Genomic DNA, 24,201 nt, shown 5'->3' with positions numbered 1-24,201 from the left:
AAACACTACAAGTATCTATCTAGCTACGTTAAACACATGCATTTTTGTTATTGTTTTGTTCATTAAAAGATTCCTTAAAAATAAATTTACAGCAAGCAATTTAATGCCTTAAGAATCATTTTGTTCACAGTGCAAAATAGTTTTCAGCGTTTTTCATTTGTCTAGCATTTGAGCATTAACAGCAAAAATGCTTTTTAAAATTCAAGGATGTAATATAGTTCTAAGCGTTATACAAGAATAGTCTAATCACTTTTCAATTAAAATGGAATTGTCACACTAGTCATGTCCTTACTTTCCTTTACATTACTTCTAACAATTACAGTGGTATGACAATAGCCTTCTATTCCAACAGATATAAAGATATTCCAGCAGTGGATACAGGGAAAAATTAATTAATTAATTTTGACTTGAATAATACACCTGTTGGTTTTTTTCCACTGAGGACTAAGGCACTATATTTTGTGTGGTTTTTTTCTGGACTACTACTCTTTTAAAAAAATCTAGTAAGTTACTGACTAAGTAAACAGAAAAAAAATACTTTGAGAATTCAATAAATATGATATTCTGTGATGGAATATTTTGACTTTTCTAAATAAGACAGAATTAGAATAGTTGCAGTATGCCAGCAAATCATAATTAGTCATAACTACACACATAGCATAAGCCTTATTGCATTTTATTGTAGACATACATCATTCTCAGGCATCAGTGAAGGATATCTGTATAGATTTCAACAATATGTCTTTTTGTCAATTATTTTATACATTTAAATTGTTTCTCAGAATATTTTTGCTTTCCAAGCAATGACTCTTCCCTGTTTCACACTCCTTTGAAATCCAGTAGTCCCTTGTGTGTACACCCATTACTTCATGTTCCTACATAGTACACAGAACAGAACAAAACATCCCTTGCCTGCCCCGGTTATTTTCACAAAGTTGTTTGTGTAATCTACCATGAAGAGTGGCTCCAAAGTGGCATCACACTGGCTATCTGGTTTTTATTTAATTTATTTTTTATTTTAATTATTTTCATTTAAATTTAGAAGTCCAAGTTCTACGCTCAGCCAGCTGAGGAAGCTGGACATCTCTGGGACAACTGAAGCTACCTTTGTCTTTTTCCCCATCTTTTGCTCATAGACACATTCTGCCATTTTTACTGCGCACACTACTGAACCTTATGACCTATCTGAAACCACAACATTGCTTTCCTAGAGAAAGATACAATTCTACTGGTAGGAAATGAAAACAAATATAAAAGTTCTAGATACTTTAGTCCAAAACTAATATTGGAGGTCTTAAAATATGGTTTACTAAAAGTAAAGGGTATGAAAAACAGATTTGTCAATATATGGTTTACTGAGTTTTAATGGTACCTTTGTTACCTGCACATCACATACATGTTAAAACCAAACTAGTAATGATAAACGCCTTGTTTTCCATGCTTGCTATTCAAAGAAAATATTAGTAATTAAGTTAAAAATGTGATTAATTTTATCATCATGATTGAAAACCAGTCATGGTCTGTAATGTAAATACTGCAATTAAGTTTTTCTGCTTGGCTTAAGTTTTTAGTAGCCACAGATGATGCTAACATTTGTCTGTCAAATGCTGGTAAATACTTCCAGATACTAATTTTTAAGGAATTCAGCCTCAGTCCAAACATATTCTTACTCAAACACATTAAAATATTATTCTACTGTGTAGCTCTACCCTTACACATGCACAATATCTTAACAGGAACAAGCACTGCTGTTTTCTCCCTGCAAAGCAAGCCAGTCTGAGAATGTGCCGTGGCCAGCAATGGAGCAACAAAGTAAATTAAACAAAGCAGGAATAAGAAAGGAAAAAAATTTGACCCAGTTGTTCAGAATTCAAATTAAGTACTAAGACTAGCCAAGCCAAAAGTCATCAGGTCCAGAACTCTACTCAAGGGATCTGTGAAATGCACTGGGGACATTATTAAGGTTTTTAAAGATAGCTGCACTTCCCACAATGATGTTATTTAGAGATGATATGCTGGTTTACACATCTTAAACAAAAGGCTCAATTAATCTTTTTCCTGCAGGTTTCAGGCATATTCACAAGATACACATGAAACCTGCACTGAAATGTTCTAATTTCTGGCTACCATTTTTTCATGGATTTAATTACAGATAATAATCTCTTCATGAAACAATTTCTCACGTATACTCAAGCCAGAACTCATATAATTAAAATTCACTGAAAATCTGGTCTCTCAAATGGACACACAAACTTCCATTTTTAAAGACATATATTGAAAGACATACCTATGAAAAAAATAAGTTACATTGTAAAACAAAACAAAATCCTGAAAGTCCATGAATGTGACTAGTTTCCTTCCTTTCCTCTAGGAATCAAAGCTACTGCATATTCTTTTAAATGGCTGCAAAATACCTTAAAAACCTATTCAGATGTTTTAAATAAGTGAATTTCTATGAATCCTTATAAGCCCAAGCTAATCATTAATCAGACAAATAGAAAAAAAGAAGATAAAAGAGGGAAAAAAAAGGGCTTTTCTGCTTGCATACATGACCTCACATTGCTATGCTTCTGATACTGCTCACGAACAATACAAGCTTAGTTCATTTCTGCTTACCCAGTTTTTTCCTGGATGCTTGAGGTATGTCATCTATTGTCAGGACAGGAGGAAGTTTCTGCTGAGTTTCATTGAGACCTGGAACAATAAGGTGCACTACACAGAAAGATGTGTGCCATTAATTCCACAAGAGATGAAAAATACACAGTCTGCCCTCTGAGATATGTGAGCAACTACTATTGAACCATTGGGAGTTTAGTCTGAGTATCTGGGAAATGAGTTAGTTCTATTCAGTAATTATTATTCCCGTTCGGTGCTATTTCCCCTTTACACCACTCACTGTATTACCACCATTTCACTATTAATCAGGATTGAAAACAATTCAATTCCATACTGGAGCATACAACCCTGGACCTACTGCACTATCACAGATGCTGGGACATTCTGTCTGGTGGGCGAAGAAGACTCAACACCAAACGTGGATAGTGAGTATCTATTTGATTCACATCAATACGTTAAAACTCACACAAAGCAAACTTAAGCCAAAAGTTATGTAGTTACATAAAGTATTTCCATATATATAAAGGACTAAATACCTGCCTGAATCCAGGAATACATTGGTCACAAGGTGCATGATGCAGTGAGCCTTTCCTGTCTATTTCAGGCAGACCAGTAGTTCACTACACTAAGAACTATATGATAGACTTTTCCCTACTTTTATGTTCTAAGCCAATATTGTATATTCTTACAGGTCAAACAAGAACAGAAAGCATGAAACTGAATGGCTTGACAGAAACAGTTATGCCCCAAGATCTAACACCAAGCTCTAATTGCAAGGAAGGTTATAATATCTATCACTATAGCCTAATATCAGTACAGGCTTGTATCTGTAAATGGTATGTTATCATACTACCTTAAAAACCACAAAAAGAACAACTCCTGATCTCAGTAAGATCTTTGACACACAACTTTACTTGAAGTATGAAAGAACTTCTTGGCTTAAACAGAGACATTATCTTCTTTAAAATACTATGACGATAAAATGATTCTATTTCCCTTAGGCTACATCATCCTTGAATCACCTGTACCACCATAAAATTTAACAAACACTGTCTGAACCAGCTGCAAAATACTCTTTGATATGCAAAGAAAGAACTATCAAGATCAAGCAAATTAAAAGTATTTACATGGCTCTAATTTTCAGCCAAAGATGAGAAAAAATAATAAAAATATCTTGTAGTCACCTAATATTGCTCCTGGCAGAGAAGAACTATCCAAAGTTTTTGACTGTGTCCGATTTTGAATAACTGTGGAGACAACACAGGGATATTAGAAAATAATTTTTAAAAACTCAAAACAAGAAACAAAACCACACCAAGACAAGCCTCAGCATTCTGAAAACCTTCCCTTAACTTAATAATTGGAGATGAGGACACCATCCTAATCTTTTCTGTATTTATATTCAGTTTAAGAGACTGCAAACTGTGTTTCCTCTGTATCATCTCTTAACTGTGAATCTCTTTCCCCTAGCATATCAGTTTTATATCCTTAGTGAAGAATGACATTCTATGCTTATGCTAATATAGGGCCAGTTCCAGGCTATCTCATTACCCTGCCATTCACAAGTCTTCAAAAAAAGATGCAGGTGAAATAAATGCCAGTACAGTCATATTTTAATGGTAATTACCATATTTTGCTTTCACACCATGCTCCAGTGTTTTCCTGTCCCTTAACTGTGAACTACCTCCAAAGATAATTTGCTTGATTTTTTTATTTAAAGTTATTCACAATACAGTTTCTGTTAGCAAGTTTTAATCTGCAGCTCATTTTCTATCCACTATCTTTAAGTAGTTAATTTTCGAAGATTACACTACTATACTACCTCTCACTACTAGAGAAAAACAGGCATTTCTAAAGGGCAGTATGTTTAAGCGTAGTGTAGGTATCTCCCTCCACTGACCAGGGAAAGGAGAAGAAGGGAGTCTAAGTCAATGACTTAGCTGAAGATACCCACAAAAAAGTTTGGCAGCATGAATCTTATTCATACCGCTGCCCTTCATGCCTGACTATCAAGTCATGCACAGCTGGGAGATCAACATACCTGGACAATCCAGTTGAAAAAGAATGGATACTAGCAGAAATCAGAACTGATTGGTATCCATGCAATGACTCAACTAAGTAATTGTTTATAATGCAATGTAATAGCTCATTTTATTAACACAAATAGGTAACAGCTTGACAGTATTTGTAATTAAAGGATATGATAGTTTATAAGGTTCCACCTATTCTAAAAGGAAACTTTCATGACATTCACATCTGAATCAGAATATTTTTTTCATTTTAATTTTAAGTTACTCTTGCAGAGCATAAGAATCATTTTAAAAAATATACAAATTTACCTTGTTTGATTATTGTGACAGGGACCAACTTCTTATTATCACGCAGTGTAAGCTGAGAGAAGAGAAAAAAAAAAAAAAAAAAAGAAAAAAGCCTTGGGATAACTGCCATAATAGTAACTGAACTTTCTTAATAACAAAAATAGAGGGCTCTAATCCAATACTGTGCCTGCCCCAAGTTAACACTGGATATGGCTCTGGCCCTAGCCACTGAATGTTACACTATTGCTTCAATTCCCATGGGCTAGTATAGTAATACTGCATTTTGATCTCCTTTTTTCAGCTTGAGATGTTTTGCTTCATAAAAACACAGTACTGGACAGCTTAGGAATCCCCAGTCCTTTTTTCTTTTAACAATATCCTCAGCACTCGCTGGGGAGTAGTCCAGAAAGCTAAGAACAGCTGAAATTTAACTACAACAAAACATGTAAAACATATGCAATTACAAATTTGGTCACAAGATATAATTATATTCTCAGGAATAGTATATTTGGAACACAAACTATTCCAGAAACACGTGTACATTTGTAAACTATCAGCACTCTTGGGTGTGTAGTCTACTTGAAGTAGATTAACCCAGAGTCATTTAATTTGGTGAAATCGTTTCCAAAGTATAATTGGCCAGCCACCCATGTTCTTCTCACACTTTTATGTTAAATACTTGGACTTTTCTGGTGTTCACTTATCTTGACCCAGATTACTTTTTGCCTAAGTGTGAATCTTTTCCAGCATTTTGATACCACAAAAATAAGGTACACATCAATGGACCCCATATTTATTAAAAGGAAGAAAACAGCTGATTCCAAAGATTATAAATCAGTATTCATTACCACACGTGGGTACTAAGACCAACTTCTGAAAGCTTAATAATACACTCAGGTGATGAGAGGAGGTAGACTGCAATGCCAGCAATATAAAAATGCTAACTACATTAAATGTGGATTTTTTTTTCAGTTATATCTGAGTTACAAGAAAGGAAAAACTTCAATTACCTCTCTGTGTTAAATCTACACTGCTAAAATCAGAATCAGTTAATGTTCATTCTGCACTTCATGTCATCTGGTCTACTTCATGTGAAAGAACACTTGCATGAAAATTCAGCATTTGATGACAAAGGTTTAATTATTTACCTAAGAATAACTATTTTTGCTCTATTCTAAATATTAAAAAAACCCACACACCTTTAAAAGCAATAGTTGGGTACACATCAAACACATAGCAAAGTCTAAGAAGCTGGAAGAAGGCAAATCTCAACAAGTAAGATGGCCCTTTCCTCAGGGAAATGGATGGAGGCTGCTTATTCTATGAAAGCCACTACTTTCTGCTACCTAGTAACAGTTTTGCATTGGCATGAACATGGTTTGAAATTAAGTGGAGGTTTCAATCATTGTCGGTAATGAAGCATACAAAATAATCTTCCTTTTTTTATTGCTTACTATTTTTCCTTTATTATTAACAAGATTTACATTTCTATTTTGCCTTCTAATGAAAAAATTGCGTTGCAGATGATCAGCTCTTGAAGAAACCCTGCTATTCATGTGATTAACAGGATGAGATGCATTTATCAGAAAAAGGTGTTCATTTTATTGTATTTCTCATCAGGAGCCCTACAATCAAATAAACAGCTCTCAAGTGGTAGTGAGCACTTGTGTAACTCTAATGCAGAACTTCTAATCATAATTATCAGTCCTTTTACTAGCAAAAGCTTCTTAGATTGACAAGAGCAAGCTTGTTGAATAACAACAGATTACTGTAATGACAGCAATATGAAAATGCTAAATACATTAAAATACATTCAGAATTTAGTTTCTCACTCAAGAACAAATAATTGACATGAAATCTGTGTTCCACAGCTGCTGTAATTACACTGCTCCCCTGCACAAATCTACAAGTGCTGCACTTGAAATCTACCACCATATTGTCAATCATCTCTTCTCAGTCTCCCAAAAGTGACTACTGTAGACATTTTTATGTCTAGTAGAATTCACTACTTGGACAAACTATTTCAGAAACATCAGCACATGATCTGTAGCAATGGCACTGATCACTATATTTTCCAGACAGAGAATATAAAGCACATAGGTATTAGGAACATTAGTTATTAAAATGACTGTGGCATCTCCATGAATGAAGGAAGACGGCAAATAAGGTGGTACTTAGTTTCACAGGAAAATTAGAGATTTAAGTTATACCATAAGTCAGCCATCTTAACTTCTGACCATATACCTATGGCATATCATATAAAGGACTGCAGTTCTCAGACATTCTGTAAAACGGCATATGGCAACATTACTTTTACGTGACACTTGTTCTGTCTGCCTCTCTTATATTCCAATACTCTAAAAAGCCACAAATGACTGGCATACATGTAAGAGACTCCTTAAGGAAGCATTACGGTCAACCTGGATTGAGTAAGTTTTGGAAGAGCGGGCATGTTGTCTTCTAGAGTTTAACAAAGGATAGAAGCTAAGAGTCCTGCTTTTTGGCTGGAAAAATCAAGGATGACCCCACCTTTCAGACTGATATTATGAAAATACAGGAACCTAATCAGACAGAAGAGGAAATACATTTCTACTGCATTCTCTCCACCCTACCACCACCCATTGTTTATGAAGGGAAAAAGAATGACCATCTCTAGAGCTCTCCTTTTCTTCCCCTCTCTCATTAGTTGTAGCTCACAGCCCCAGGAGCTTAGTCAAACTTAAAGGATGAACCTGCCAAAAGAAACACAAGCTGATATGTGACCAATGTTGAAAGGGCAGAATGACTAGATGGATCGGTAATGTTGCTTTAATAAACAGCCTTTAAAAACGTCTCCTTACAGAGAAGGGTTAGGACCATGCTGATACGAGCCAGTTGTGTCTTCGGAGCAAAATGAGGCATAAACAAAGCTTGGCCTAAATAACACTCACTCTGTCTTTGCTCTGATGATGCGATTGCACCACTGAAACACACCCCACCTAATACTGTGGAAACTTAAGTAATAACGTAAACTCAAGAGCTGGCCACTATCTGCTTCCCAGCCTTAGTTTTATGGCTTTTGCACCACTAGTGGGAGAATGATAAGAGAATTTTTAGAATAATCTACGGAATGTTTTCATGATATTTCTGTGCAGGGTGATAAAGCAGTACTTCTCTGGAGCTAAGGCCTGTGAAGCCGACCAAAAAGACTAGATGTTGGCTCCGGTCCTCCTTTCATGCTTAAGCTGTGCAAATGTTTGGAAAACGGTTATAGCTCACTTTCTCAGGACTTCTCTTGCATATAGAATCCCTGCTTCCACAGAAGCAGCATAACAGAGTCAGGGTCCTGGCACACAGGGTTTGCTAAGAGGAATAAAGGAACTCAGCTTGCACTCCATATGCCAGAATGAATTACCTGGTCTTGGGCTGTCACATGTAGCTTTAAAGATGCTTATGGGACCAATGGGAAGAACAGTAAAGTTGATTTCATCAACAACACAACAAGATGAGCACCTTCCTGAATATCTAATAAACTGGCTTCATATTACTCACAGATAAAACATTTTCTCTTGAATGCGAGACATGACTATGTTGCCAATAACCTAAGCATTATACTGCTCTAACTCTGTATGTAATGCTATAATTAAAGTATTACTGTCCTAAATGAATACCTAATTATTTCTACAAGAAAATGTACGTAATGGACTGTGGTTTGATTCCTGAAGGAATTCCAGGTCTGATAATTACAGACTGCTTACAACATGAAGAATGAACAATGAGAGACCATACATGACCATTTCCTACCATGAAAACACTTGGAAAATTAGAGACAGAAGAGAACTGTGAAAAACAGATTGTTCCCTTACAATAATCATCACTCATGAGTCAACCCTTTAAAACGTCTGAAGTAACAAGGACTTCTACAACTTTTCTTGGGAAGTTATCCCATAGTCTACCTCAGGGACAGTACCTTAAAAACAAAGCAAAACAAAAAAAAACCCCAGACGATTAGCTGCTGAAACTTGCACTTTGATGAAAAATTAAGGAAAGGAAATATGAAGAAACCAATTTAATCTCATAGTAGAGGAGGTGATGCTCAAGAGTTACAAATAAAAATGTCTACTTTTCACTGTATTAAAACTACTCTACTAACAGGTTCAATCTACAGACCCTTCATTTCTACTTCAGCTCTTTGAAGCAAAAAGTATCTGTGTATGTGAATCCACAAACACATGAAACCCACCCATGCTTGCTTGACAGCTGTTACAGCAAATGCCAGATGAGAAAAAAAATGAGGAAATGAATAAATATTGGTCTTTATTTGTTTATTCATAAAAATCTTTTAATGCTTTGATGAAACAGTTAAAAATGTTACCTTTCCACCTGCAAGGATTTAATGAACTGCCTAGCAATCTTGATAAGCAAATTAAATTGCCCTTTCCAGCTTCCTCTGGTTCTGCAAACACTTGCCTCACATATGAGAACTATCACGGAATTCAATGGGACAACTAATGATTTTAGAACTTGAGTATACACAAGATTACTCTATGAAATAACAGCACTACCTTATCACAAAATGAACTGACGACCACAAATATCACATAATAACAAACCTGACTACTACTAAGGGATAAGTAAATTTTAATGTTTAGAATCCACACACGGAAACCATCAGCTTTATCTTTGTTAAACTGGAATCAGTATACATAATCATGTCAGCTACAGTTCTCAATCATTTCATCAATCCACACCTATAAACACTTCTCCATACAGTTATCTAGTCTTAGATTTAACAGATTTTTTATATTGGCAATTTGTGGCCATAATGTCTTTCTCACTTTAGTCTAACAGAGAAGCAAAAATTTGACCATACAAAATACAAATCTGGTATAAAAAATAAGACTGTTTTGCATACCTGTGTTTGGGCATTAGGTACCAACTTGTACATATTCTGGAGTTGTCCGTTTACTTTTTTATCTAATTTGACAGAAAGATAAATAAATATACAGAATTACTTTTTGTTTTGTCCAAAGCAGAGCAAAGCAAAGCAAAGCAAACCAAACCAAGTTTATTCATCTTTTTCAATAGCTAAGAAAGTTAGGAGGCTTAATTACAAGGTATAAAAACACACCATGTAACAGTTTTGTTTGGTCCTGTTTCTCCAGATTAATTAATTCATCTGCAAAGCCTCCTCTTCACCTTTTGACAGAGAGGAAATGAAACGTATTCTTGTTGTTCTACAACAGAAGTGGTCTTTGGGACTTAGTCAGACGTGCCTAAGAGGATTCTTTAATAAAATTAATATAATCACAACACTAATATGCAAGGAAGAAACTCAGAAGAGAAATTTCTGCATCCCATCTGTCAGGCTGGTACTAGGACTGGCTAAAAGCAGCATGTTTTAAGGTCTCCAATAGTTAGTCTTGCTTTTAAGTGTGCTCTTCTAAAAGAAATACACATTTAGCACTGGCAATACAGCACTGGGTCTGACATGGTTTCCTTTATCTCAACAGATGAACAAAGCAACCCACGGATTTAATCTCTGAAGTTTTTCTCTTGGGTTTTTTCTCTTAGCTTCTTAGTATTAGAAGCTTCTCGTGATGCAGCTGTTAAGTACAGAGGAGAAAAAGTCCCTCCCAGGACCTCTCATATTCTAGCATGATGCTTCTTCAAACTTTGCCTACATCTTCCACCTTTACACTTTTCTGCTCCCTTTGCATCGACAGGCAAGAGTAAACAAGAGTCAAACTGAACGTTATCATATTTCTTTACAATTCCATCCAAAACAGACAAGTAATAGAAAAAAATTCAATTATAAAGAAATATCAATTGAGAGACATTTAAGCCGACACACTATCCTGAAAAAAATCTTTCAAAGTGCTTGATACTTCTCAGGAACAGGACCTACTATTGGCCTAAAGATAAAGGAAAACTGACAAAAGTTTCACACTGAGTTCATGAGAAAATCATGTTAAGATGGTCAGAAATAATCTACTTTCATCTCTTTTGATAAATTTTGGTGAAATAAACATTGAACATTTGCCATGCCTTTTATGCCTTCCTCAAATCATGAATTAAAAACAGATTCTCCTCCCAACCCCCCCTCAACATGTTTAGTATATAACAAAAATTTGGCCTGGGGATTCAACAAATACAAGAACATGCAACAGGAATTTCAGTTTATAGTAATTTAGATATTCTTCAGTGAGGAGAGAATTTACAGTGAAGGATGTTTGGTTTAGGTTGAGATGCTTCATAGTATATGAAAAGACCTTGAGTTGCTACAAGACAGTAAGTTAAAACAGAAAAAAAGTGGCCATTTGTGCTGATTGGTAAACTCCTATGCAGACAGACGGTTACGAATTTATAATAAATGTTCACTTTCTGTTTACTGTTCACAGTTTATGTATCTACCTACTATGCACTGACAATATGAAAGGCTTGAATCTGAAAAGAGCTGACAACTTTCCAGTTAGAAGGTATTTTATCAGTAGACCAGAATGTAGACATACAGGGTAATAGCAAGCTCCCTGGATTTAGTTCCTGCAGAAGCATCCACTGAATACACAAGTCTACATTCTAGGAAAAAGAAATCTCAGCTAAATAGAATATGAACTCTTACAATAAAGTATCTTTCAACCAAACTCAATCTGTCTCCATAATTTACAAGAATGATTCTCCTGGCCTATCAAAAATGTATGCTGTTTGTAAGAAACAGCATTTAGAAATACACTAGATACAAACAGCAAATTTGGTGATGCCAGTGGACATTTCAGTCAGTCCCAAACATAGTATTAAATGATAACATTATACACTCTTTATTCCCTCTTATTTTAAGTGCTCAAATATATTCTAGCACTTGCTCTACAGATGACTTTAAAATGTTTAAAATGTAGGGAAAACAGCCATTTAGTAAGCCTTCTTTAGAGCTGTGAAGCAGAGTTTCTTTTGTGAGGCAGGTGTGGGAAAAGACTACCACCATTCTCCACTTTAAGCTCATGGTATAATGATGGTATTATTCTGGACTGCTAAAATGACTCTATGGGCACTGGGCAGGTACTTCAAAGTTACACCTTTCTAATTTACGACGAAGGCCAGTAAAGTTCTTTATTAGGGAGTATGAGGGCTTTTGCAGTGTTACAAGCCACCCTACTGCTCCCCTCCCTTATCATCAAGTATATCGAGCTGTGTAACTCGCCTACAACTTGAAACTGAGGTCCAAATCAAATTTCATCTGCAAATCTCGTATGAATAAGGCTCTCTTATGAGAATTCCCATTCTTCACATTTCGAGTCAAGCTAGAAATACTGAGCATAGGAGTTTGCAGCATCTTCTGATGAACATCATGCTCAGAAATACCTTTATGTAAATGCTTGAGGAAAATAAATGAAATTGGACAATGTCTGTTAAGTCCTCTCTTCCTCTCTTTAAAAGCAGGAAGACTCTGCTGCTGTGTATTTCCTCCACTGATAGCAGTGATTCTTTGAGCAGTACATGTTCTTTCAAGGGTTAATTTGATGTCACCTTGTCTGCATTGTCTTGGAACTTTGGAGAAATAGCTTAAAATATGACTGAGAGAATAGCCAGAGATGCCATACACTGCCCCCATGAAAACCCAAACAAAAGCATACATGAGAGCACATGCTTCAACCACAATTTCTGTAATCCCTTGACTGAAAACTAGCTTCAAATTCAACTTTCCAGCAGAGTCATAAAGAGCTCATTGTGATGCATGCTGGATAGGACAGGCCCTGTCTAGCTTTTAGGCAGCTTGAACATAAAAGCAGATATAAAAGAAGATTCAAACAACGATAATACTTTCCATGAACTCAAACTAGTAACGATCTTATTATTCAAGGCCCAAGGAAAAAGCTTGGAATCCAGTCAGAAGCATAAACATACATACTGAACACTTTATGTGTATCTAAACTAATCACTGTTAGAGTTCCATCAACCTGCAGCAGATCCTCTACTATTTGCAACAAGAGAACACCTTTCAGAAGAGTAGGTGGCAGTTTTTCAAACACAAACTACTAGTTTCGCCAGTTCCTAAAAGAATTTATTACGGGCATAAGGGATAGCATTTGAACAATGAAAACCTGATCAGTAGCTTAAATTAAGTAACACCACAATAGAGGAAAAAATACTGTCAAACTGAGTAGCTATTTGATTAATTATTGTCACATACTTACTAGACAGAACTGTCTTATGATTGAAAGTCTTGCTCCAAATACTATCCTCTACGTTGTCTTTAACTCCAAATTCATAAATTGTGTTTGGCTTCAGATTGTCCACCACCGTCTCTGTAACTGGGCAAAGCTGAAAAACCCATTTCTTGTCTTTACCCTTTTCTCTGTAGCGAACTGTATAGAACCTGCTCAACAAAAAAAAAAAAAAAAAAAAAATTTCTTCACAAAGAAACTCACTACAACCATTTTTGTTAGGAATTACTAAAATAACTTCTACCCACCATTGTTATTGTTCTTTCTGGCCCCTTATGGTTATCAAATATCAGAAAAGCCAGGATATCTTCCCTGCAAAAGTAGTGCTAGCCCAGTCATCTCCTAGATACATATATGCTCCCCATCATACAGATCCCAACATCAGGAGTATTATACAAAGAGCAAAAGAACAGTGGTCTTATTCACAAACAACCATGCGTGTGAGGTTCTGACCACAAACTGCAAGCTCATTTTGCAAGCAGTTCCTGTGATTCTGACATATGCCAGAATTAGTCAACTGAATCATGAGTCTATTAGCCATGAAGCCTCAACCAATTTCTCAAAATCTTCTATATCCGTCCAGGGGAAGGTGTTCCCCTCAAAATTAGTCCAAAAATATTCTCAAGGGAAAACCAGTAATAGTTGACATTTATATAATACATTCCTCATTCAGTGATCCCATTATGTATTGCCCACACTTCAAACAAGAAAGTAAACCAAGACATTACTTTTAGCAGTTTAAATCAATAATGTGATGAATGCTAACAGATTATGAAATTAAAAAACATTTCTACAGAAATTGCCCAATTAAATCAAGCAGCACCACCCTGAAAAAGTATGACTGCAATGCTAACCAGTATAAAATAATGCAATGTAAATTGTGAGAGTTAAAGAACTCTACTGCCTGCTACAGTCCCATTTTCAATATACATGCTGAATCACTGCCAGAATGGGGTGGGGTTTTCTGTTTTTGTAAAAACAGATCTCAGAGAGATTTGGCAACTTTTTAATCCAAGTATTATTGAAAATTGTTAGACATAATGTAAATAAAGCATATCCATTGTCCATATCCATCTTACATTTACATCAGCTGAAAAAGGATGAATTCCATCCAATTGTATTTTTCCACACTTCAATAGAGCAAATCAAAGCCATAAAACAAACACAACTCTAAAACCCCAGGCACTTGCTGAAGAATCATTCAGAAGCAAAAAGAATAAGAAATTTGGGTTGTGAGATTTAAGCCAGGTATTATATAGGAAAATATATGGAGAGAAAGGAAGGGACCTTAAGAAAACAACCAAAAAAAGGTTCTTTAATCAACTGAAAAGGTATTAAAGGTCCAGATTAAAATGACCTAATTGACCAAATATAGTACTGTCAATGCATAAAGTTGCTTTTGCCAGTTATAGAAGAGCACTTCCAGAGCAGAGTATATGTGAAAGATGACTGCTGAGTACAGGGAAGTTCCTACTTCATTGTTAACACGCAACCTAAGACAAGGCAAGTGCCAATCATGGAAAATGTTTTCATACAGGAAGATTCACTTTGTTTACATATTTTATCTTATAACTGTCAAATTTGTTTTCTTGGCAGCAAAAATATAGGTTCTCCTGTTTTAGTTGCTACAATTCAGCTCATTCAGGTATTCCACTGGGTTACGAAATTAATACTTATGTTGGCTCACATAGCTCTCTTCATTAGCTGTACTACTTTGCATTCAAAACAAGCCATACTCTAACCCAAACCTAGGAAAGGAAAGAAATGCAGTAAGTGGTGAATATCCTCTCTCTTCTTACCGATTCCTGGATCTTGACTTCTGTGGGCTGTGCTCTACTCAAATTTCATATGTCAAGCAATAGATCTAACTATCAGTTGGACCGACAAAGAACGTTTTTAACAAGAAATTATTGGCAACATTAAAATGAGGAAAATTCCTCCTCGTTTATCCTCTTAATCCTTTCATACGTCATCCTACAGACATTAACAGACAAGAAAAGCTTACTTGAAATCTCGGTCACTATCTTGGAAAGGATGTAACAGTAATAAACAAATCCCAACTGCAACATAAATGCATCTTACTGGACCCCATACAGTCTCTTGGTATGGGATTTAGAATAGGTATAGTTAGATCTATGATCAAGATGTGAATCACAAATAGAAGTAGTCACCTTCTTCCCAGCTTGCCAGAAAGAGGAAATTTCATTTGTTTTCATCTTCATCCTTACCTTTTCCTACCTGTTTTAGTTGAATGGGGTAGAAATAAAGTGATTGTATGTGATGGAAAGAAAACAGTATACTGATACATTTCAGTTATTGAACAGTCTAAATGAATAGCTGCATCAGAAATGAGGAGGAAAAAAAACCACCAAAAACTTGTTCATAATGAATAGGCTTTTAAGTGGCTGCTCCCACTTGCTTCTACTGCAGAAATGTTCTGTTTTTTAATACTGTCTCCACACCTGCAAATTCCTTCTCCCTAACATGAATTAAAATACCAAGAACAGTTTTACGTCAAAAAACATCTTTCATTAAAATTCAAGACTATTAAAAAATCTGACAAGAAGATTTTCATAGTTGTGCCAAACTATGGCATTAGAAATAGAAACATATAGCATAGAAGAAATGTGCTCTCAACTCCAAGATTCCAAGTCTGTAAAGACTTCACCAAGGGTGTAATTATTTCAGTGGAAACTTGCCACAATGAGTACTAAAAACACTGACTGCGATGATAGAATTTCCTCAACCATTTCAATAAAAAGCAACCAAAATGAAGTTCAATTTAATAATATGCAAGTCACAATCGTTTGAGTATTAAAAATATCCAAATTGTAAACAACATGCACTTTTGGGGAAATGCAATCATTTTAGTTTATAGAGTATGAATTCAGAAATGCCAAGTTTTGTCATCAAAGAACAACAATTCATTGTTAAACCAGACCAACAAGCTGCCAAACACAGTGCAATTTCAGTGCCTGCCTGAGAACATTCTACTGATTAAATTCTGTTGTCTTTTTAATTTCTCCGTTTTCAAACCTTCCTTGCAGAAAAAATACAGTATCAAACAATCAACACATATAATTGAAGACACGAGAAAGCCATAAAATCCAGTCACCACTTGCGTATATAAATCCCTTTGTGGCAGTGACATACACACAAAAAATCTGCGCAGCTGGCCTGCTATGTGTATCAGAAGCTGTAGAACTGCTTGTCCTGGATTGCAAACACTTAAGAGACAGGTCTCCATAGATTCCTCCCCAAAATGATAGAATGCAGGCTGAAATGGAGTACAGCCACGCTCACGTAGTGGGGAAAGATACACTAGACTATTTCTCAGATAAAACACTTCCCGTTATCTCTGTGAGGTAAGAATATGAAAAACTAATCACATACTGCAGGACCCTAATAGCTAATATGAAAGCAATACACTATTCAAGTAAAGTCTAATTGGAACAGTCCCAGGAATGCTATTAACAGCTATGAATGTTAGTTTGATGTTTCAGCAAGGAGGTGGCACACTCAGCTACACTGGGTGAGAATTCATTTTAATCTAGATTCTCAGCATGTACAAAGACCTGGCAATATTTAACTGCTTTTGATTCTTTATTTGTTTTGGTGGGGAATATGAAAAGGGTACATTTTATCAGAACAATGTTTATTGACTAACACTTGTATTCCTATTTACCACAAATACTAATCAAAAGATTTCAGGGTTCACTTCAATTCTTTTCCAGCTAGTGCTCTATAAAACATTAGTGCTCTTTTGTTAAGCTCCATAAAACTTAATCTCTCCTCCTCTCGCCCTAACAGGCAATGTTTCACTTATTAGAAGATACCTCCAAGCAAACCACCATGGGGACTGTAGAGAAATTTTACCTCCTCCCTTTTTACTAGACAACTGAAAGGATAATGAGCTCCAGCAATTTAAACAGAAGGTGTCACGAGCAGGTGAGGGGTACTGTTCTGCTCAGTTAATTGCTGTAATAAAGCCAACTAAAAAAACCAATAGCCACAGGAAAGAAAAAAGCTTACATTCGCCAAGACTGCCTCTCTCCATATGCGTTTGTGCAACACCATGCTATATTTAATGTTTGCATTCTTGAAACTCTCTCTACATTAAAGAGCTTTAAGTAGTCTTTTACAATATTCTGACGTCACTTGCCTCCACCTATGATGCACACAAAATGTGAAATAATGGCAGAAATAAAAGCAGCAAAACCAACCTCATAATTTAAAGGAAACCACAAGAGTACAATGTTACTCCATAGGCCAACCACTGTAGTGATTACTCTATCTACAAAGTCTATGTAAAAGGCTATCAGCCCGATACAAAAGGATGTTTCTATCCTTTCTATGTTCACTTAACACAGGTTTTTTTTTTTTAAACTCCACAATGCAAGGCAGTGAAACCTTCTCCTTCTCACCTTAGAGCTAGCCTTTTTATTACTGTCCTGGTTTCAGCTGGGGTAGAGTTAACTGTCTTCCTAGTAGCTGGTACAGTGCTATGTTTTGAGTTCAGAGCGAAGAATGTTGATAACACTGATGTTTTCAGTTGTTGCTCAGTAGTGTTTAGACTAATGTCAAGGATTTTTCAGCTTCTCATGCCCAGCCAGCGAGAAAGCTGGAGGGGCACAAGAAGTTGGCACAGGACACAGCCAGGGCACCTGACCCAAAGTGGCCAACGGTGTATTCCATACCATGTGACGTCACATCCAGTATAGGAACGGGGAAGTGGGGGGGCAGGGATTCGCCGCTCAGGGACTGGCTGGGTGTCGGTCGGCGGGTGGTGAGCAATTGCACTGCGCATCATTTGTACATTCCAATCCTTTCATTATTGCTGTTGTCATTTTATTAGTGTTATCATTATCATTATTAGTTTCTTCTTTTCTGTTCTATTAAACCGTTCTTATCTCAACCCACGGGTTTTGCTTCTTTTCCCGATTTTCTCCCCCATCCCACTGGGTGGCGGGGAGTGAGTGAGCGGCTGCGTGGTGTTTAGTTGCTGGCTGGGGTTAAACCACGACAATTACACAAGAAATCAAAAATATGATGACCATTTAAAATAAGCAGCCCACAGGGTTTTTGCTTTTGAAATGAAGAAAATCTTGCTCACTGCTAAGAGAAGCAAAATTCTAGGATGGATAGGCAAAACATTAAGTTTTCATACATCAGTATGAATGACACTGTGTTGCCAAGAATTCCAGTGCTATTTTTCCAATTGCTAACCAAATCTCTTTTCAGCCAGATTCCCAGAAAATGCTTGCACAGTCAAATATTTGGGCACAAACAATTAGATACTGGAAATCTTATAAGGCAGATGGTTTTATGAGATTTCCAGACTAGGTCAGTTTGTATAAATATCATGGGTTTATTTGGAACCAGATCCAAACCAAAACTCCAAACAATTTAATCGTGACTATTTTAGTCACACATAACACTAAACAAACAATTAAGCCTTGGAGTTATAAGAACATTCCTGCTCTGTGATTTCGTGTTGACATAGATAAAAGATTGTAAAACTTACTGTACTTTTGTGCATAGGAATGTAGTCAGACTTTAAAAAAAAGACTATTACCATACATAAATATTTATTTGTTTATAGTTAGACTTCATTACAAGCACAGCATCCATTTAGTGTTAGAAATTAATAAAAGAAATGGTTTGAACTACGATTTTTCAGATACTGATTGTTTCACAAATTGGCACATGAAGTTGATTATATTGTTTCCTTTTTGTTGCCAAGTTTACTTTGAAGTAACAGACACTGACATATATAAAAGGATGGAAAGAATTACATTGCTGATGGCTACCAGTTAAGTTTGCAAAGCACTTTCTAATTTAGTTTTCACTTTTACATGATCACTAACATTCACTTTTATCACTTAAATTTTTTAGTAGAAAGACTGAAATTAATTGAAGAGTTAGAGGTTCTGAAGAATGAGAGGCTGACCACCAAGAAATCTTTCCATGTTTAAACAAGCTTTTAGCATATACTCCAACAGCAGTAACTCAAAAGCATCTGAAACTCAAGAATTTATTTACTGCAGCATGTCTTCCTTAAGGAATTCTGCTAAGTTTAAAATACATTTTCTATGACGTCTGCAACAAAATGCAGCTGCATAGTGACACAGATTTGTAGACAGGCACAAAAAGAGATGCATGCACATTATCTTTCTGAATTTAGGGTTTTAAAAACCCTACTTCTATGTGCTGTACAACATAAAGAGTAAGTATGGATTCTTCTCTGGTTTTCCCTCTCTATTTTTCTTACTTTTTTTTTTTTTTAAGCATCAGATACAAATTAAGCAAAACACAGTCTGTACTACTTGCAAATATGACATTAGGAAATTTAAATCATGGGCAAACAAATTTAAACAATATAAACATGGATTTTTCAAAGTTCTTAACTTAGATATAGTTCATGAAAAAAACCATACGTTCGGGTTTTAAATTTCTATTTCACATGTATCTGAAAGCATGTTGTTTTTTCCATACAATCCACTTGACACAGTAAAATAAAGTATTCTATCTACAAACCCTGTTTTTGTCTTGCATGGTAAAAACATTTTCTGTTCGTTCCCCTGACTCCCCCTCCTAAAGAACTGAAGGTCAAACTCTGCGTTTTTCTACCCCCTGCTCTGTTTTGGGATCTGTGGAGTTGTTCTAACCAAAGGAAAGGCCAAAAAAAGTCTATGCAATAGTCTATACTCTGGTTTTCAGACCTAAACGGACAGTAAACATAGTCCCAGTATGTTAATTACTATGACAGCTCTGTCCACTAATGGTTGTTTGAACACTGAAGGGCAGAGAGGAAACAAGTCTTTCTACTCTGTTGTAAATATAAAAAGGAACTGAACATGACTGTGCACCAGGCTATCATGACTTTGCCATCCTCCCGCATCAACTACCTCATACTGGTGTCTTACAGAAGATGCTGAGAAAGCTAACCCCACATTGTTGGTGGAACCCTTCTGGTGTTATGTAGTTTTCATCAGTTACATAAAACTAATCGCTTGAGTTTTCTGGTTTGGGTCTTTTTGTTTCGTCTTGTTTTGCACTCTAGTGCTAAGGCTCTGACCAGAGATGATAGCCACTTCAAGGAGGCTTTAAAATTTGACCTTGCAAAGAACTTTGGTCCATGCAAATAGCAGCAATTATCTTTGCTTCCACAAGGAATTAGGGTTTGGGGTTATCTTGCAGGAAATATGTAGCACTCTATTGGTTTATGCCCTTAATCTCTAGAGAGTTAAGCAACCAAAGAATGGTTTGTCAAAAAAGGGCATGGGAACTTTTTCTTCATGGGAGTTTCTTAAAAAGCATTCCATAGGTACAGAAGAACACTATGCACCCTCAATAAGCAAGCAATAATTTCACTGAAGCAATAAAAGATACCAATGCTCTTTGAGAACACGGCACCTCTTATTCAAAACTCATTTGCTCACAAAACCAGATCTTCTAAGGAATATCCCACGGAGGTCAGACTCACACTAGAGAAAATCTTGGCCAACAGATCCATGCTGTTCCATATGGTTTTCATCTTCTGAGTCAGTAACATATTCAACTAACTTACATTATGCAACATTTGTACAAAAGCCTAATGTCCATCCGGAGATGGCAAAATCTAAGGCCAAGAACAGTGACTCCATTTGAGGTCATACAGAGTTACAAATCTAAAACTTGCTGGGATATTAACTGACAGAACTAAGAGGTCATAATTGCCACATACTGCCAATGTCAAAGATTAAAGGTTAGTCACTATACAGCAATCTTGAAGATGATTAACAGTACATTTCAACTTGCCACAGTAAGGAGAACATGCCAGATGAAAACGGATCAAGTGAAGTAGACTGTCCCTGCAATAGATACAAATGTTGATGAATCCGTTATCTGACTAAGTCTTGTACTTTTAACACGATGCTAACTTGTTAAGGATGGGCTACTTCCTATTTTTTTCTTATCATACATTATCAATTATCATTCAAGTTATTATCATAAATTAATAATTTTTCTTCTATACACTGACTAGAAATACATTTCAATCCAATCTCTGCTTGGAATTACAGAAATACACACCATGGTCACGTGGAGAACTGTTCTCATCATTTATACAAATCACAAGCATTTTGGTCCAGTAAAGGTAAACAAAATAAGAGGACCACCTAGAGTAATTTTTTTTTTTCTTCATTAGCTTTATTGCTATGCTTGATCGCAAAATAGAAATTTGCTTATATACCCATACTTTCATATTACTGTTCGCAATTTGATATAAGTGTTTTTAAACTAGCTACTCCTGACTGTCAGCGTATCTTCAGAGTTGAAGTACAGGGAGATATTCAAACAAAACGAACAATACAACTCTTAAAGGCAAGTCCTCTTATTGGGGCAAAAGGGAAATACATACGTGGTACTCCAGTACAGCCTGACAACATTTCACTAAAATGGAGGGCACATTAAAAGTAAACACCTGAGAGGAATCAGCTAACTGGACTAAACAACACTTAACTAAAGAACCAGAATTTTGGGAGGTGCATACCATTACTTGACAGAAAGACATGGTAAAAGCAAGTCTCTCACACTAGAGTAGCAAACATATAGAATTTATTCTAAATGTAGCAAGACACCCGTATCACTGCACTAAGTGGAAAACATTACATACTATGTTAAAAGAGTTTGTTCAAACTTTAAGTCAATGAATGTCCACCAAGAATATTCAGTTACTGAGGAGAAAACCCAAAGCTGATGAAGGCATTGTGGTGGGCACCATATGCCTTGAATCTCCAGGTGGGTTCATAGAGGACATAGGCTTCTTCTAAAGTGTTCTTCCTTCCCATTGCACAATGGGTGCTGCAACTTTGGTGCTGACACAGCACACAGAGAAGATAAGTTCCAAGGTAAAAATGGTGCTAAAAATCATTATGGGGCCAGAACATTTTACATGCTCCTCCACGATCAGCTCATTTCTTTGATTTCTAACTGTAGGAAAATACTTGCTGCTTTCTTGATTGAGAGAGCAAAATTTAAGCCTAACCCAACTTTTATTTCTACTGAAAAAAACCCAATTAAATTACATGCTTCGACATTTCCCAATATTCCACAACAATTTCCCAATAAACATTAATTTTTTTTCAATAGTGTTTGAAATTCTGATTGGTGATGAAGATCCAAATTTGTTCATGGGAAATTTTTGAAGCTTGAAAAGGCTTATTGCACAACTTTTGGGAAGTAAGAAAAAGGTCGTATTGGCTACATGGGTTGTTTTTTTTAACATAATCTGTGTTTGACATCCAGTTTAATGGTATCAATGGGATTTTTATTATCAACACCAAAGTAAGCAGATTCAAGTCTAAATTTGACAGCTACAAAATTAGACAGATAGGGGGAAATAAAGTGTTCTCAATTATGCAAAGATGCATTAAAAAAAAAAGAAAGATGACAGCTGCAAATCAGATGTAGATGCATCCCAAATATGGGTGAACAAAGTTTCTTCTTGGTTTTACGAAACGCTGCTGAGTTGAATGGAGCTTCAAACGATGTAAATGAAGACAAAAAATTTCTTCTGTCATAAAAGGAAGAACACAAAGAGAACACCGAAATGACAGAGCAGGAAAAGCACCTGTATTACAAATTGAATAATCGCAACAGATGAATTTTACTCATCTGCCAAGAGTTGCTTAAAATGTAATGATGCAGTTAACTGAGAAGCTACTCAGCACTATGACCTGTCTTGAAACTGCTACTTGGTGAGTCTTCCTGAGTTCCCCACCTACTGTACCACTCATTAAATAATTACAGCAAAACAAAAATGTTATAGTAGAAGTGATCTTCTTTTACTTACAACAGAAAATTAATGAAAGCTGTACTGTATCTGTATCAGGAAAGCAGTGTAGTGCTAAGACCAAATAGAGGAAACAAAAATCAAATAGCATTAAAACACGGCATTATTCCCCTACCACAGCACAGGAAGACTTATTTTACTTCTATTTGGCCAACTTTAAACCAACATATTTTTTATAATTTAACGAGGTTTCTTTCAATTAGTCCAGATACAAATGAAGGTAGAGCCAAGGCCATTGGTACAAGAAGAACAAAGGATCTAGTGTGAAATAGCAAGATTTGTACTTCAGCATGTAGATGTCTGACTAAATTTGCACTCAAGACCAGTAAAGACTTGCGAAGCACTTATTTAAGTAAATGAGAAAACTTACTTCACATTCAGAACTATTGGTTCCAACTTCTTAATTTCCACTGTCAAACTTATTTCAGCCACACCAGACTACCCTGAATTAAATCATGATATCACAAAAAACAGTCTTCTGTTACATTACCTGTCACTAGCACAGTTACTTGTTGCTGTCCAGTCATGCTGAGGGTTGACTAGGATGCCCCAAGAGAGGAACACAGAGGTTGGGGTGAGGGTGCCAACTACCAGCTGCAGAGGCTTTTGAGTCTTGGTCCGACCTGCATAAGAAACATATAATTCCAATTACAAGTTAGTTTCTCTCTCCTGCATTATGTAAGGGAAAGTTTTTGCAGTTGCATAATGAAGTAAATAAAGACCTACTTCTCTTCTAAACTTGAAGGGAAAGGTACAACAGTTCTCTCTCTTTTTCACGGTCACTGTTTCTGAAGTATGATTTTAAAAAGGGGGCAGAGACAGTGTCTGTGATCTGTTCGTTGGCTTCTCATTGAGGCAAGTGAAACATCTGCACGGAAGGGAGACTGCTCCGTCTCTGAAGCCAACTGAGCATGAACACAGCAAAGAAATGCAGAACACAGTTGGCATAAAGGAAGGGAGGATACAGCTAGCAGGCAGCAGGAGCACAGATTAGGAGACTGCTTTACAAAGCAGGTGTCAGACACACAAGCCTCAAAAAGACTATTTTTTAGGTCCCCTCTGGACTTGCACAGCATTATTTCAACCTAGGAAGAAACTGTAAGACTTCACGTCCAGACTTGCAGATCCAGGGTAAACCTAAAGGAATTCTTGCTATTATTTGGTGAGAAGGAGGGAGATTTGTTTACTAAACTTTGTTTCAATTTTGTCTTATTACAAGTTTTCACTATTT

General features: G+C 36.1%; 1 protein-coding gene across 2 annotated transcripts in view; it reads right to left on the bottom strand.

Moving 5' to 3' along the window:
- ABI3BP (ABI family member 3 binding protein) overlaps positions 1-24,201 on the bottom strand; it is a 171,726-nt gene that overhangs the window by 106,142 nt on the left and 41,383 nt on the right. For both annotated transcript variants that reach the window (XM_052793998.1, XM_052793999.1), the window contains exons 4-9: positions 23,461-23,593; positions 13,106-13,287; positions 9,829-9,890; positions 4,956-5,007; positions 3,801-3,863; positions 2,617-2,712 (exon numbers count right to left, since the gene is read on the bottom strand). In XM_052793998.1, the coding sequence (XP_052649958.1) occupies positions 2,617-2,712; positions 3,801-3,863; positions 4,956-5,007; positions 9,829-9,890; positions 13,106-13,287; positions 23,461-23,593 (588 nt within the window). The remainder of the gene's footprint in view (positions 1-2,616; positions 2,713-3,800; positions 3,864-4,955; positions 5,008-9,828; positions 9,891-13,105; positions 13,288-23,460; positions 23,594-24,201) is intronic.

This window comes from Harpia harpyja, chromosome 8, assembly GCF_026419915.1.
Source record: "Harpia harpyja isolate bHarHar1 chromosome 8, bHarHar1 primary haplotype, whole genome shotgun sequence".
NCBI lineage: Eukaryota > Metazoa > Chordata > Aves > Accipitriformes > Accipitridae > Harpia > Harpia harpyja.
This window is presented reverse-complemented; position numbering and strand designations above follow the sequence as displayed.